Genomic DNA, 17,763 nt, shown 5'->3' on the forward strand with positions numbered 1-17,763 from the left:
ATATTTGAAATATTTTTTGGTGAATATATACAGGGTGTTTCAGAAGTGATGGTCACTAATTAATACATGAAAAGCACAGGCCAAAAGTAGCTAACATGCATCAATAAAAAAGGGACCGTAAATCAACTGTCGCTGAGGTATCACATTAATTCAAGTTGGGAACCAACTGTACACACCTCTGGGTACCGCGGTATTTACACTGGTATCTCTAGGCTTGGTATCACCTATCTGTTTGTTCATACATACACAACTACTTCCCATTCCCCCTCCGCAGAATGTGCCGTACCGGCCTTACAAACATGAAGCCATGGGCAGAGGTTACATGAATGAAGAGTACCCTGACATGCACTTCATGTATGGCAAAGCAAATGGCAGGGCCCTTGACGCTGCATGATTGTATGAAGAAGTTTTGCCTCTCCACAGGCAGTGGGACAGGTGTCCATTTAGCAGGTTACATCAGTACCTTAGAGAAGCAGGGAGTTTCACACATCGTGTACGAGAAGACTGACCCAGATCCATAACGCCCCATGTTGAGGAAGGGGTGTTACGCATTGTACACAAATGTCTTAGTAGTTCAATAAGGAGGAATCTTACTACCCAAGAGCATGTCCTGAGTCATAGCTGTGTGTGGCAGATTTTACACTGCCAAGTATTCTATTCATATCATCTCCAGCTCGTGCAAGCCCTCAACAACGCAGACTTCCCTCGTACAGAGAATTTCTGCAAACGGATGCAACAACGGTGTAACCTGAGTCCTGTTTGTAAGCAGTATTCCATTCACAGATGAAGCCGGATTAACCGTGACATTATTTTTAATTACCACTACTGCCACATTTGGGTCGACGTCAATCCTAGTGCAACACATGTATCATGAGACCAGCAGCATTATTCATTGAACATCTGGGCAGGACTGCTTGGAGATCGCACAACTGGACCACACTTCCTACCACAGAGACTAACCGGGCAGCAGTACATTTAGTTTCTGTGGATTGTACTACCAGAAGCACATAATGATATCCCACTGAACCAACACGTGAACATATGGTTTGTGCATCATGGTGCTCCAGCACAGTTTCGTTTACGAGTGTGCCGGCTTCTAACTTGAACATATGGTCAACATCAGACAGATAGAGGTGGGCCTGTGCCATTTTCTTCAAGATCTCCTGATTTAAAATCCATGGATTTCTGTGTGTGGGGTCATGTCGAAAGCCTAATCTATGCTACCGAGGTCAACTCTCTTGAGAAATTATCAGGGTTGCCACAAGTTTCCTCAAGTGAAATTCCCTGATTCCCTGACAAGTTTTAGGATCTTTCCCTAACAAATTCTGAAATCTTAAGGGTAAGATAAGATGTAAGTTGACAATCTGTCTATGCAGCTGCAGTACAAGAAACAATAGTGCAAATGAGGAAATATCTAAAAAAAGCTTGCAAACAGGTGGTGTTCCCTGATGTGAGCAAACATCTTAAGTACTAACATCAACGTCTTTTGTAATGAACTGTTTTTAGATGGAGAAAGCAAGCCAAATAGTATGTGTGTTTCATTAAGACTACTGATGTTATTTTATTTCGAAAAAATGAAACACATCTGATTACAGAAACACAAATTTCCTTGGAGTCGAAAGACAGATTTAAAATACCTTGACTGTTTTCAGAAATAACCTCAGAAAAAAGTAGGCTTCCTGAAAGAAGTGTATAAGGAAGGGGATAATTGTGTAAACTAACACTGTAGGTGACCGCCAATAAAATGTTGGTTCTACTATGTTCGTTATTGTCGGTTATTACCCACTGTGTTATATCTATTTTAGAGATATTGTGTGATTCTTCTTTCAAGAAATTTATGAGTACATAGTGTACAAACGACCAGCAACTGATACAATATTCCTCTACTTGTCATCCGTATATTCTAACATATAAATTATTTTCGAAGTGCCAAAATGTGCTGTTGTTGTTGTTGTTGTTGTTGTGGTCTTAAGTCCTGAGACTGGTTTGATGCAGCTCTCCATGCTACTCTATCCTGTGCAAGCTTCTTCATCTCCCAGTACCAACTGCAACCTACATCCTTCTGTATCTGCTTAGTGTATTCATCTCTTGGTCTCCCTCTACGATTTTTACCCTCCACCCTGCCCTCCAATACTAAATTGGTGATCCCTTGATGTCTCAGAACATGTCCTACAAACCGATCCCTACTTCTAGCCAAGGTGTGCCAGAAATTTCTCTTCTCCCCAATCCTATTCAACACCTCCTCATTAGTTATGTGATCTATTCTTCTGTAGCACCACATTTCGAAAGCTTCTATTCTCTTCTTGTCCAAACTATTTATCGTCCATGTTTCACTTCCATACATGGCTACATTCCATACAAATACTTTCAGAAATGATGTCCTGACACTTAAATCTATACTCAATATTAACAAATTTCTCTTCTTCAGAAATGCTTCCTTGCCATTGCCAGTCTACATTTTATATCCTCTCTACTTCGACCATAATCAGTTAATTTGCTCCCCAAATAGCAAAACTCCTTTACTACTTTAAGTGTCTCATTTCCTAATCTAATTCCCTCAGCATCACCCGACTTAATTCGACTACATTCCATTATCCTCGTTTTGCTTTTGTTGATGTTCATCTTATATCCTCCTTTCAAGACACTGTCCATTCAATTCAACTGCTCTTCTAAGTCCTTTGCTGTCTCTGACAGAATTACAATTTCAAAGTTTTTATTTCTTCTCCATGGACTTTAATACCTACTCCGAATTTTTCTTTTGTTTCCTTCACTGCTTGCTCAATATACAGACTGAATAACATCGGGGAGAGACTACAGCCCTGTCTCACTACCTTCCCAACCACTGCTTCCCTTTCATGTCCCTCGACTCTTATAACTGCCATCTGGTTTCTGTACAAATTGTAAATAGCCATTCGCTCCCTGTATTTTACCCCTGCCACCTTTAGAATTTGAAAGAGAGTATTCCAGGCAACATTGTCAAAAGCTTTCTCTAAGTCTACAAATGCTAGAAACATAGGTTTGCCTTTCCTTAATCTTGCTTCTAAGGTAAGTCGTAAGGTCAGTATTGCCTCACGTGTTCCAGTATTTCAACGGAATCCAAACTGATCTTCCCCAAGGTCGGCTTCTACTAGTTTTTCCATTTGTCTGTAAAGAACTCGTGTTAGTGTTTTGCAGCTATGGCTTATTAAACTGATTGTTCGGTAATTTTCGCATCTGTCAACACCTGCTTTCTTTGGGATTGGAATTATTATATTCTTCTTGAAGTCTGAGGGTATGTCGCCTGTTTCATACATCTTGCTCACCAGATGGTAGAGTTTTGTCAGGACTGGCTCTCCCAAGGCCGTCAGTAGTTCCAATGGAATGTTGTCTACTCCGGGGGCCTTGTTTCGACTCAGGTCTTTCAGTACTCTGTCAAACTCTTCACGCAGTATCATATCTCCCATTTCATCTTCATCTACATCCTCTTCCATTTCCATAATATTGGTCTCAAGTTCATCGCCCTTGTATAGACCCTCTATATACTCCTCCCATCTCCATAAATTCCCACCTTTTTGCAGTTTCTTCAGTTTTAACCTACAGGTCATAACCAATAGATTGTGGTCAGAGTCCACATCTGCCCCTGGAAACGTCTTACAATTTAAAACCTGGTTCCTAAATCTCTGTCTTAACATTATATAATCTATCTGATACCTTTTAGTAACTCCAGGATTAATAGATCAAGTAAATCAATAACGAAAGGTAAAGAGTTAGGCAAATAAATTTATCAAACCTCCTGGGATATTAAAAAACTACATTGTTACTCCTGGTCACTTTGCAATGGCTTTTCCAATCATTGTTACATGTCCTCACTGTTCTTCGAAGAAGTAGGTGGATGGTACTTGTCATATAAACATTCGAAACAAATATACTCGTGGCACCAAGAGGACCTAATCAATAAAATCTTTCGACAGCTACAATGTACCTCCCAAAGAGTGGGTGAAAAACAAACTTGATTTACATTCAAAATTATGTATTTTTTGGAAATTAATTTTGATGTGTACCATGCATACGATATCATTGCCTGAAAAATCGGTGCTGAAAGTTGGTTGCGAATTATGCTGTTAATAGTTATTGCATCCATGCGGTTGTGCAATTCCTGGGTTTCCAGAAGCACAATGCTATTCTGACCCCTCGAAATAAAGTTTTTAACCTGGTGATAGAAATAAACATCACACAGCTGACACAGGTGTGCAGTTGGAGGTTTTACTTTTACCATACATGTCGGATGACCCTCCTCATCTATAAATATGGTGTCATACATTAGAGTATTAGTTTGTCCACGCCAGGAATCCAGTATTAGACAAAACTTCTTTATCAGCATTGTACGGTTTTAAAACATTCTCAATAAATGTTCTGTAAATCACATTTGTCAATTTCCCAGATTTGGAGCAAGTAATGTAAACATTTTTCAATGAGTCAGTTAAGCGACTGACCTCTTCTATAACCTGAGGACCAAATGTAGCATTCATTTCTTGTAAACACAAGAAAACCTTAGGCAACACTTTTCCAGAGGCTGTGATCGCATACTGTGCTGTGTACGAATTTGTTATTATTTTTTTACTACCAACTGCGGCAAGGGTTCTGTTCTCTCCCTTATACGATAATGTGCATCGAATGTTCACACGATATTCACATCCTGTTTGATTGGTGTTGATCAGATAATCACAATTAAAACTGGTCATAAGAGACAGCTTTTGCATTCTGAAATAAGCCGCCATTTTCTATACATCATCTATATTTTCTACCTCCTTCTGGAAGATGTATTTAGTGACATGCCATTGAGGAACTTTATATTCCAATTTGAAATTCCTTGCCCAAGATAACGATGCAGCAAACGTAAATTCTTGTTGGTCATGTATTGCAGTGCTGCACCTGCAGCCCACTCCTGGAGTATTCTCATTGTTACATTTTCGTTACAAAGACAAGATTCGACAAATCATTTGTATGTCCACTTATTTATTGCCTGGTATTTGTTGTACCTTGTCCCTCCTTTAATGATATCATTTTCCCACAATTTTAGGCCCTTCTTCCTTTTCAGGGCTGTTGTTGCTCCATTCTTTTGCAGTGTTTGTAGGTTACAATTTGGACGATTTCTGGCTAATGCCTTCACTTTTACTTCGTGGGTATAGTGCTGTAATTCAATCATTTTGTAACTGATTTGTAGTACTCATCAGGAACAGATGAAGCTCAGATTGTCTGTAACACGGACATTTCCAAAGTGTTATTACCATTTTAGCATTCACTAGTCATGATTTCTTCCACTGAACCACCTTCTGCTTTCCCTTCATGGTACAGTTCTTCATTATCAACAAAATTAATTTTGTTCGTCAGCTCCAAAACTTGCTCAATGATAACCACTAATTTCAATCTGGAATGCCAAGAAACAGAACTGCCCGCTTCCAGTAGTGCATTGATACTACATCTGTTTTGCAACACTTTTACAAACCAAAACACAGCATCGATAACTTCCCACTTGCTGTCATCTGTGAGTAGAGACACCATACGTTCCTAGACACTGTTGAACCGCAGCAGAAAATGTGTCGTATCTCCAAAACGGCTGATTTGTGGACCCATGTTCATTGGAGCTTTTTAGCTACTTTTAGCCTATACTTTCAATGTGTGAATTATTGACCACCACTTCTGAAGTACCATATAAGACATAAATATCTGAACTATTCTTCAATGAAATTCCTGTACTGTATCTTGATTCATGATCAAATTGAAGTGTCAGTTTTTGGAAAAATGATCCATTATACACGGTTTGTCACAAAATTGTTACAAATGTGCAAAATCTTCACCAATTTAAAAAATGTTTCTTTCCTGGGTCAGAGTCATAAGAAGAAATGTCATTGTGGCAAACCTGCCTTTGCATGATGCTCTTGTTGAGACTATCTGTGTTTTAAACATTTCTATGATCAGTATCATCCAAGAGTGTGCACCAAATCTTCCTGAAGTATAAACATACGAATAAAACATAACGATTAATCTGAGACCGAAAATCAGAATATGAGAATTTAAAAAGATTGTAACCCCAACATATCATACACATATATATTCTATAATAAATATGTGACACTTATTGTGAAATCCAGTTCTAATTTTTCAATTAATACACACATCAAAAAATGTTTTGCATGTCCCCGGTTCCCAGAAATTCTGAAAATAGACATTGATTGTAGATATTGTATCACAGACATAGTCTCTTTGACTGTTCAGAGATGTCACTAAACCCGTCCAAAGATGTAAACAACCAGAGAGGATCCAACAGCCAATCAGTTTCGGTCATTCCACCAGGAAGAAGGTACGCGGCTCGTGTTGTCTGTAGTTCCACCATGCTAGATGGTCAATAATGTGGTTCAATCGCATCCGCATTGTTACTTTGTGCCAGGAAGGCCTCTCAAGAAGGAAGTGTCCAGGTGTCTCTGACTGAACCAAAGTGATGATGTTCGGGCATGGAGGAGATACAGAGCAACAGAAAATGTTGATGACATGCCTCGCTCAGGGTGCCCAAGGGCTACTACGGCACTGGATGACCGCTACCTACGGATTATGGCTCAGAGGAACCCTGACAACACCACCACCTTGTTGAATAATGCTTTTTGTGCAGCCAGAGGACATTGTGTTATGACTCAAACTGTGCACAATAGGCTGCATGATGCACAACTTCACTCCCGATGTCCATGGTGAAGTCCATCTTTGCAACCACAACACCATGCAGCACTGTAAAGACAGGCCCAACAACATGCCGAATGGACCGATCAGGATTGGCACCACGTTCTCTTCACCAATAAATGTCACATATACCTTCAACCAGACGATCGTCAGAGACTTGTCTGGAGGCAACCCAGTCAGGCTGAACACCTTAGACACACTGTCCAGCAAGTGCAGCAAGGTGGATGTTCTTGCTGTTTTGGGGTGGCATTATGTGGGGGCAATGTACGCCACTGTTGTAACAGCTGTATGATACGTGAATGCCACACTGATAGTGCAACCATATCGGCAGCATATTGGTGAAGAATTCGTCTTCATGGACGAATTTTTGCGCACCCATCGTGCACATCTTGCGATTGACTTCCTTGAGGGTAATGACATCGCTTGACTGGAGTGTCCAACACGTTCTCCAGACATGAACGCTATCTAAGATGCCTGGGATGGATTGAAAAGGGCTATTTATGGACGATGTGACCCACCAACCACTGAGGGATCTACGTCGAATCGCTTTTGAGGAGCGGGACAATCTAGTCAACAGTGACTCGATGAACTTGAGGCTAGTATGCCGCGACGAATACAGGAAGGTATTACAGGTATGTACAGCAGTCTGGGCCACCACCTCTCCAGTTCACGCTGTATGGTTGTGCAAAATACAATGTGTGGCTTTCATGAGCAATAAAAAGGGCGGAAATGATGTTTATGTTGATCTCTATTCCAATTTTCTGTACAGGTTTCGAAAGTCTTGGAACGGAGGTGACGCAAAACTTTTTTTGATGTGTGTATAATACCCTTGACCATCCAGGCCGCCATGCGCTGTTGCCATTTTTCAGGGTGCACTCAGCCTTGTGATGTCAACTGAGGAGCTACTCGACCGAAGAGTAGAAGGTTTGGTCAAGAATACCATCATAACGACCAGGAGAGCAGTGTACTGACCCCACGGCCCTACTATCCGCATCCTCCACTGAGGATGACATGGCAGTCCGATGGTCCCAGTAGGCCACTCGTGGCCTGAAGATGGGAGTGTATAATACCCTTGTATCCCATAATTTGATAAGAAACATTTGTGTAATAACCTTCTACAGACATTGGCAGATAAATAGGAACAATAACAATAAAACAATTATTGGGTTTCGAAAACAGGGAGCAAAATTATCAAGCCATGACACTAACAACTCATCTGCCATTTTGTTTGAGCATATTGCATGGTAAAACACACGTAAGTTAATTCAAAAGCTCTGGAAAAATCCAGAATGGAAAGCAACAATATTCTGAACAGGATAGTTGCTACTCATGAGATAGCAGAGATGCTGAATTTCAGATGGGCACAGGGTAGCACTGGTCAATAGCTTGTAGGCTGCTCAATGAGTCAGTACACACCAGAAATGATGCACCAGGGCATGAGCAGTGAAAACAGTGCAGCCATCTGGCAGGGAGTGCTGTTCAATATGTCATCCATTAACGTACCCAAAGCCTATGTGACCATCAGCCATCGCTGTACACCACGTCACAGCCCTGGAACAAGTCAAGAATGGAGAGAAAGTGACAGCGGAGAGCAAAGGTGTTAATGGAGTCCTTAGAGCCATGCAAAAGGTCCAGACGAAGCTGTGGCCGAGACGTACACCATGGAAGCGTACATGAACAGACCGCAAGTAGAGGTGGTAAAGAGAAAGACTCCAGTTCAGAGAAAAGGGACTGCACACGGACCACAATCACTAGCCCCAACCTGGGCCACTGATGCAGGAGATGGATCGCCGTGGACGAGAAAAGGAGACGGTAATACGGATGCTCAGGAGAACTACGAATGGGTGCAGCATAACTGGCAAGCAGTTGTGCACGTCTGATCTGCTATGGAGAGACCCCAGCCTCCACCAGTAGGCTGGTCACCAGACTTGTCCTAAAAGCTCCTTCTGCTAGTCGAATCCAGCAGTGGTGCACAGGGTTGAGTAAATGCAATGCTGAGGGCGCTGCCAAACCATAAACCACACTACCATAGTCAATTCAGGATTGGACAATGGCTCTGTAGAGCCGCAGCAGCGTAGAGCGATCTGCACCCCAATTGGTGTTGCTCAGGCAACAGAGGGCATTGAGGTGCTGCCTGCATGTCATCTTAAGCTGACCAAGATGAGGAAGCCACGTCAACTGAATGTTGAAAACCAGTCCTAAGAAACGATATGTCTCCACTACAATGAGTGGATCGTCCTGAAGGTAAAGTTACGAGTGCGGATGAACAGTACGATGCTGACAGAAGAGCATGACACACGACTTTGCAGCTGAAAACTGGAAGCCGTGGGCTAGAGCGCATGACTGCGCCTGCCTTGTGGATGGCTCCCTGTAGGCGCCACTCAGCAACACCAGTACTGGAGCAGCAGTACGAAATGCAGAAGTCATCCGCATACACAGAACATGAACCGGACAGCCCTACAGCAGCTGCTAGACCGTTAATAGCCACTAAAAATAGAGAGACACTCAATATGGAGCCCTGAAGGCTCCATTCTCCTGGATATGGGCGAAACTATAGGAGGCACCAACTTGGACACGGAAAGTACTGAGCGACAGGAAATTTTGGATAAAAATCGGGAGCGGGCCCCACAGACCCCACTCATACAATGTGGCAAGGATATGACACCGCCAGGTAGTGTCGTATGCATCTATGTAAGTCAAAAAAGATGGCAACCAGCTGTTGGCGTCTGAACAAGACTGTTCAGATGGCAGACTCGAGGGAGACAAGGTTATCAGTTGTAGAGCGACCCTGGCAGAAGCCACCCTTACATGGAGGCAGAACGTCACATGACTCCAGGGCCCAACCCAACCACTGACACACCATATGTTCCAGCAGCTTACAAAGAAAGTTGGTGAGGCCGATGGGCTGATAGCTACCATATCAAGTGGGCTTTTACCTGGTTTGAGCACTGGAATGGTGGAGCCCTCCCGCCATTGCGATGGAAAGACACCTTCACACCAGATCGGGTTCAAGATGATGAGGATATGTCGCTTATAGTCAGATGAGAGATGTTTAATGATCTGGCTGTGGATCTGATCAGGCCCAGGAGCTGTGTCGGAGTAATGTGCAAGGGCACTGAGGAGCTCCCACTCTGTAAATGGAGCATTATAGGATTCACTGTGGTGTGTAGTGAATGAGAGGATGTTCGTTTCCAGCCGCTGTTTGAGAGTGCGAAAGGCTGGTGGATAATTCTCCAATGCAGAGGATCGAGCATAGTGCTCAGTCAAGTGCTCGGAAATCACATGTGCATCTATAGATAACACGCAATTTATGGGGTCTGGTACCCAAAAAGACATTTGATCTTTGACCAGACTTGGGAAGATGACGTATTGCACCCAATGGTCGTGACATCTCTCTCCCAACACTCCTGCTTCCATCGTTTGGTAAGTTGGCAAATGCAAACACCGAGCCATTTAAAGGCTTTGATATGCTCCAGGCAAGGGACAACTTATGGCGTTGTAGAGCTTGCCAATGCTCCTTAATTGCTTCAGCGACCACCAAGGGACTACTTTACACCGGGGGCACCCTAAAGAGCAAGGGATCACACGTTCTGAAGCAGAAACAATTGTTGCAGTTACCTGCTCAACCATGACATCAATGTTACAGAGTGGGGGAGATTCAACAGCTACAGCAGAGGTGAAAGTTTTCCAATCTGCCTTGTTTAAAGCCCATCTGGGCAGGCATCCATGCGCCTGACACTGGGGCAGTGACAGGAAGATGGGGAAATGGACACTACCAGACAGGTCGTCATGCGCTCTACAGTGGATAGATGGGAGAAGTCCTGGGATGCAAATTGATAAATCAATGGCCGAGTAACTACTATTAGCCATGCTGAAATGTGTGGCAGCCCCAGTATTTAAGAGGCAGAGGTCGAACTGAGACAGCAAAGTCTCGACATCTCTGCCTCGACCAGTAAGCATGGTGCCACCCTACAAGGGGTTGATGATGATGATGAGTCCCATACTCCGTTTACCGAGCGTAGGGGAGCGACGCGGGAGACCCGCGCCGCCATACTAGGCAAGGTCCTAGTGGAGGTGGTTTGCCATTGCCTTCCTCCGACCGTAATGGGGATGATTGATGATGATGATGAAGACGACACAAACACCCAGTCATCACGAGGCAGGTGAAAAATCCCTGACCCCGCCGGGAATCGAACCCGGGACCCCGTGCTCGGGAAGCGAGAACGCTACCGCGAGACCACGAGCTGCGGACTTTATGGGCGTTAAAATCTCCCAAAAGTAGGAAAGGTTTAGGGAGTTAATCAATAAGTGCAGCTAATACATTCAGGAGTACTGCAAGTTCTGGAGGAAAATACACATTACAGATGGTTATTTCCTGCGCCGTCCTTATTCTGACAGCCACAGCTTCAAGAGGGGTTTGAAGGGGCGCAGTGTCAGTACAGACTGAGTTTAGGACATAAACACAAACTCCACCTGACACTCGATTATAGTCACTATTGTTCGTGTAATATCCCTTATAGTCGTGGGGGGCAGGGGTCCGCAATGCCGGGAACCAGGTCTCCTGTAGGGCAATGCAGATGGCACGTGTAAAGCTTAACAGTTGCCATAGCTCAGCCAAGTGGTGGAAAAAACGTCGCAATTCCACTGGAAGATGACATCGCCGTGAGACTGGGAAGGCATGGAACATTCAATGAGGCAGTTTACGCCTCAGCATCACCTGCTGCCTGAGCAGTCTCTACCCATTTTGTCTGAAGGTCTGGCAAGATCTAGGTCCTCAGCAGATTCCAGAATTCCACCCTATCCTGAGACGCAGAGCTTGTAGGTAGTGGTGGTGTGGGTGCCAGTGCAATTTCCTTTGGACTTTGGGGTCTTCTTTTTGGATTTTTCTCGCTGCTCCTTGGGATTCCCTGGCTGGGAGGACTTCACTGGCTCAGTCTCCGGGACTACGACCAGCTGCTTTTGAGCTCTTCATCCACTGGCAGGTGTCATCCTTCCCACAAGCAGAAACCTGGGAAGGGAGGGACCCCATCTTAGAGAGAGAAGCCAAAGAAGACTTACGCTTCTCCGGCTTAAAAGTGCGGACGGATGTCCCAGATGGTTGAAAGGGGGGGGGGGGGGGGGGGGGTTGCTCCCGAAGTAGGTGGTGCAGGTGCAACAAGGACGGAAATGCCTCCCCACCATTAAGGGAGCAGGTGTAGTCTCCCAGCTCTGAGAGCTGACTGGGGTTGACAGAGCTGATGGTGCCAGAACTGTTGTAGCTGCAGCGTAAGACGATGTCATACATACATCCCCCAGCTTGTAACAAGCGAGTAACGCCCGTGACTGGACCTCGATGCTACTTTGATCCAGACTGATCTAGATCTCATTTTGGACAAGCTCTCCACCTCCCCAAACTTGTCCTCTAAATGCTCAACAAAAAAACTGAGGCTTCATCATTATGAAAGATTCCCCATGAGCTCTTGAGCATGCAAGGTATCGGGGTGAGGAAGATCCGCTGCCATCCTTAGTCTGAGGTTCCTCCCATGGTGTGGCCAGGGAGGGGAATGATTGGTGGTCGTACTTCTGTGCACTGAAATGAGCTCGTGAACGCTTAGAGACTGCTGGTGTTTCACCACCAGCAAGAGATGATGGACTATACTTCATCGCGTGTCATCTGCCCTGATGCCACCCACTCCGACCAGGGGCCCTCTCTACGGATGCCACCCAGCCACAGCAAAGGCTACCTGGCAGGACAGCCACTGCCGGGAGTCCCGATGCCCCAGGGTGATGGGCACCTACCCCTTGGAATAAGTGGGGAGTTAACGGCACAGGCATCAGCAGAGTGATCCCTGTGTGGTCAGGGGGCTACAAGCAACAGAGTACATGGCGGCCCCACCACAACGGACTGGCTACCGTGCTGGATATCATGTGCAAAGAAGTCCATGGCCATCGCCGACGCAGAAAGCGACACTGAATAGTGCAAGGTGGAAAACACACCCAGGAAGGTGTCCTCACACAAGAGATGGAGAATGAGCGGGACTGAAATGCGACGACGAGAAAGTGGGCTAAAGATCTCAATACACGATGGACATGATGCACCACATAAGGTGCCCTTCCCCAATTGGCTCGCTCTTCGGGAAAATTTTGAAGAATGGAGGTCAAACCCTACAGGGGACCATCACATAATGGACAAAACTTGAGAGACTCCTTTTAGTCGCCTCTTACGACAGGCAGGAATACCTCGGGCCTATTCTTACCCCCGGACCCGCTGGGGGGACTAGCCAGAACTCCAAGAATAATTGAGTTCTGCTTTATATGGTCTCTTGACATTACATTGTTTTTACTTTACATCAAAGGAAAACTTACATCTTCTGTCTTTGCTTTGCATCCATTCTTCTTCGACCTGGGAGTCATCAGAATTCTCGCTATCAGAGCTGTCACGTTCATCTTCCTCAAGACTCTTCAAAATCAGGCTGATCATTGTAAGTGTTTTACCCAAGCCCATGTCATCAGCTGAAATTCATATAAATATACAAATAATTTAAAGCATAAAACCTGCTCAATGCGCCACTTTCATGCTATGCAGACATTTTTTTTGACAATACTATGTACTTCTGCAAATTGTATGATCTGTATTCCTCTTCTGACAGGTACTCAATTTCAACCAATACGTTTTTTCAAACAACAGAAATTGCCAATTTGTAGACATTCTACAATACAGAAATCAATTAAAATTTTGATAAATTTAGTTTTCTGAGAGGAAAAAAATAAAGTAAAAAGGTAGCAATAAATGAAATTTCAAAAATTCAAGCATACAGTACATCTTAACATATCCGAGATATGCCTCAGTAACCCTGGGTGGATCACATGCACTGCTGTTTTAACACATTTTTGGAAAATCATAGCTTTGTTATGGCGAATGCAATAAATTTGTATGATGTTGCAGAATGCATTCATTATGCCTATAACAAACTTCTCCTTCTGAATCAGAATTATCAATTTCTTCTTACAGGGCACTGAAAAGATTGACATCATTGAAATTTGCTATGTCAAAATTATGTAGTGCATGAGCAGAAGGCCAACAAATATACATGGGTCACTAAAAGTAAATACACCAAACTAGCATTTGCCTGAAATTGGTCCAATTTGGCTGTGGTGATAGACTGATTGTAGGGTAGTCCAAAATCTATGATAGCCTGAAATGTGATAAATTGATTCTAAGTTGTTGAAGCCAACCAACATGAATACCAAATAAAGGATATGGTAACAGACTGACCTGCAGAGTAGTCTAATGCTTACATTTGCACTATATCTAATTGGTCAATTTCAGCTGAATGCCAGTTGCATTTAATTAATTTTATTTGCTCATCAATGATTGATAGTATGCGAAAGCCACATGGGAGTCAGCACAAAATGGCGAAATACAAAACATTGTTGTGGAGTAGAGATAGTTCAGAATTCAAACATATATGGTAACACATACAACCTCATCACAGCATACAACTACCTGCTCCATGACTGAAGTCCAGGCACAATTTTGTTAGTTCTATTGCAAACAATAAGGAACACACTACTTCCCAACTGGAGAGCTGCGTAAAATTCACAGGACACCACTGAATCCCATCAGAGGAATCCACAGCTGGATACATGGGGAGGTGGACCACATCAAAATCTCTGAACCAACTTTGGGCCAATGTTTCTAGATGCAAAGTGATGTCACTTTCTACAAAATGTTGCTTAACTGCCTATTAAAACAGGTTTCTGAGAAATTATGTGTTTTATGGATCTTTGCAGAGAGAATACCAGCTGATTCTTGGCTACTGCTCACTCCATTCCACCAAAAAAATAAAAAAGGAGACATCAAACAAATTTGTTTTCAAAAACTGCTGTAAATGTTCATTTTGTATTAACGTTTGTTACTCCCTACCTGTCAGTTTACAAGGCCAATATTGGACAGCAAATTGACTAATTTCACCACAGTAGGCAATTAACATACAAGAAAACCAACAACTTAGAAACTGCAGGTGCTACAATACAAGGATACAGGTTAAATTTCTTTCCTTGTTCCTGACTGCAATATGTAAACAAGAAAATGCTACTCACCGTACAGAAGAAATGTTAAGTCACATACAGACAAAATGAAAAAGAACACTAAAACATTTAAGTTTTCAGACAAAATCCTACTTCCGAAGTATAAATGCACACACGTACTCGCATGCACATCCTCACACCGTGTGCATGTGCACACACTTGTGGCTATTGTTCCCAGGTAATAAGACATGACTGCAACTAACATAGGCTGAGGTGCGGAAGAGGTATGGGGTGGGGAGGGGGAGGGGGAAGGATGGGGTAAGGTGTAGTTCTACTTGTGGGGGCATGCAGGGACACCATTGAGATAGGATAGGGCTGCTACGTGCAGTGTCAGCAGGCTCTTTGGGGAGGGAGGTGGGCAAGAGGGAGGGAGGAGGGCAGAAGGGATAAGGAAGAAGTAGAGGAGGGGAAAGAACTATGTAGCTAGGTTTGCGAGATAGAAGGTGTGTGTGTGTATTACAGGAGCGGGAGCAGTGAACAAAGAATATGTGATAAGGAGAGTTCCCATCGGCACAATTCAGAAAAGCTGGTGGTGATAGGAAGGATCCAGATGGCATGAGCTAAGGAGCAGTCATCAAAGTGAAGCAAGTGAAGCAAGTGGGCAGTGTGTTCTGCAACTGAATGGTTCAAAAGTGTTTTGGCCACAGTTTGTCAGTGGCCTTACAGGGGACAGATAGCTTCTTAGCTGTCATGCCCCTATAGAAAGTGACACAGTGGCAGCAGCTTAGTTTGTAGATCGCATGACTGGTTTCAAACATAGCCCTGCCTTTGATGGGATAGGAGTTGGTTGTGGCAGGACTGGAATGGGTGGTAATGAGAGGATGGTTGGGGCAGGTCTCACATATAGGTCTCTTGCAGGGATATGAGCAATGAATCAAGGGGTTGGGAGCAGTGATGCAGTAGGGACAGATGAGGATATTGTAAATGTTACTGTGAAATACCACTGCAGAATGGGTGGGTAGGATACTTCTCATTTCAGGGCACTGGTATTGAGTCACAAGAGGACCACTCGTTTGTGGCTAGATAGTGGGTGGGTGACTGGAGAAACAAAGCATGGGAGATCTGTTTCTGGACAAGCTTGGAGGGCCTCTGTTAGACCCTTGGCAGCTCTCTCTAAATACGTTAAGGAGCTCTCTGGGACTTTCACGGGCAGAAATTATCCTCCCAATCTTGTCCAGAAACACACTAAAAGGTGAAAAAAGATTTAAAGCTAGGGGGCAAAATAAACTCACAAGGCAGGAGAAGACTACAGAACTTCCTTAATATTAAACTAAGCACTTTCAGAATCTTGAAAAATGAAAATAATAGACATACGAGAAACAATATAATGTACCTTTCCCAGCAATGTCATTTAGTGACACAAGCACCAGTTTCAAGTGGAACTGGGCTTTGTCCAGCTTGAATTTGATGTGTTGGTCTTTTCTTAATCAATCTTAAAAGGGTGTGATTGGTGTTACAAAGATGTCAGGTGTTTTCCAGCAACAAACTTGCAAAAAATCATGTCAGAAAGTAGCATTTTCGAGAGGAATGCCATTAGTGAGGGCAGGAAATTACCAATGAGAATGCGTGCATTTTCTTTTCATTTACTGCATATTGAAGGACCTGCTGCCTAGTTTTTTAAAAGAATGTTTTACATCTTACAAGTTTCATGTAATAATAGAGGATCATTCAAAGCAATGGACACTGTTTCAGTTGGCTATATTTTCTGAACTGTATGTTGCATTTTAATTCCATAAATTACACTTGATTAGACACAAACTGACATTCACAGATGTTCAATATGCCCTCTCCTGGTTGCAAGGATAATGTCTAGACCCGGGGTAGTCAGCCTTTTTTACCTACCGCCTGTTAGTAGTAAAATTTTCTAACCGCCCACTTGTTGCACAGTAATGGTGATTTATAAAGTTGAGAAGTAGCTTTATTTTATAAAATTTATAAAGTAGAGTTATAGCAAGCATTTAACAGTAACCACTTACCATATACTTTAAGTCAAAATTTTATGAAAAGCTAATGAAACTGTTTTAAAAACTCCTAGCACCCACCATGAATGTTGGAATGCCCACTAGTGGCTGGTAGGGGCCAGGCTGACCACCACTGGTCTAGATGGTAGCTGAATTTATCCCACATTCAATGATGAATGTACTGCATCACTTAGCTGACAGCAGTTGTGAATCATTTTCTTAGGTCATTCAAATCTGTGGATCTCTTCAATCCTAGAAGCACGTATTACAGGTTCGATCAAACATGCAGCTCGTGAGTTGTGCCCTGTCAGGAACGCCATAGTGCTCAATCTGGCTGCACACTCCCCCCATCACTGCAGTATGCTGTGTGAGTGTGAGGAGGGGGTAGAAAGGGAAACTGCAAACAAGCCGCACTTAAATGGCTATGCAACAGCATTGCATACAACACAGACCACAAACAAAATTCAATTTTAGATTATTTAAATATTTTTGGCACACTGAAGACATAATCTAATTTTTACCTGGTACAAAGATCAGCATATGAGCAGAAACAGACAATTTGACAGACTTTTGCACAAAGGTTCCCATTTAATCTTGACTTATTTAGTTTCATAATTGATAAAAGGTCTTTCACATGCACAGGATATGTTGTTCAAAATGTTGTAGCACTCTTGCAGCCGCATTATGGAGATATGGAAACACTATTCGCCGAAAACTATGTAGACATGCTGGATGGTTTTAATGTACACAGACCTGTCATTAAAACGGAAATTACCTCGTAGGTCAATCAGTTACATCTGCACGTGCAAAGTGGCCTTTTTAATGGAAGCAACAAAATGTGTCAAAAATAATTTTGAGATATATAAGATCGGCACTATCCTCAAAACATTTAGAAAATTATCCTTGCAATTCTTTCAATGCCACAATGAATTCTTCAAACCTCATGTTTCCTCAAATGCAGTTGACCTTAAGAAAATTTTAAATTTGTCCCTTCCACAGTGTGATTTTCTTTTTAAATCCA

General features: G+C 43.2%; 1 protein-coding gene across 1 annotated transcript in view; it reads right to left on the reverse strand.

Annotated features, from left to right (window-relative positions):
- LOC126283995 (transcription termination factor 2) overlaps positions 1–17,763 on the reverse strand; it is a 237,771-nt gene that overhangs the window by 137,638 nt on the left and 82,370 nt on the right. The window contains exon 9 of the mRNA XM_049982531.1: positions 13,057–13,203. Within this exon, the coding sequence (XP_049838488.1) occupies positions 13,057–13,203 (147 nt within the window). The remainder of the gene's footprint in view (positions 1–13,056; positions 13,204–17,763) is intronic.

Source organism: Schistocerca gregaria, chromosome 8 (assembly GCF_023897955.1).
Source record: "Schistocerca gregaria isolate iqSchGreg1 chromosome 8, iqSchGreg1.2, whole genome shotgun sequence".
Taxonomy (NCBI): Eukaryota; Metazoa; Arthropoda; class Insecta; order Orthoptera; family Acrididae; genus Schistocerca; species Schistocerca gregaria.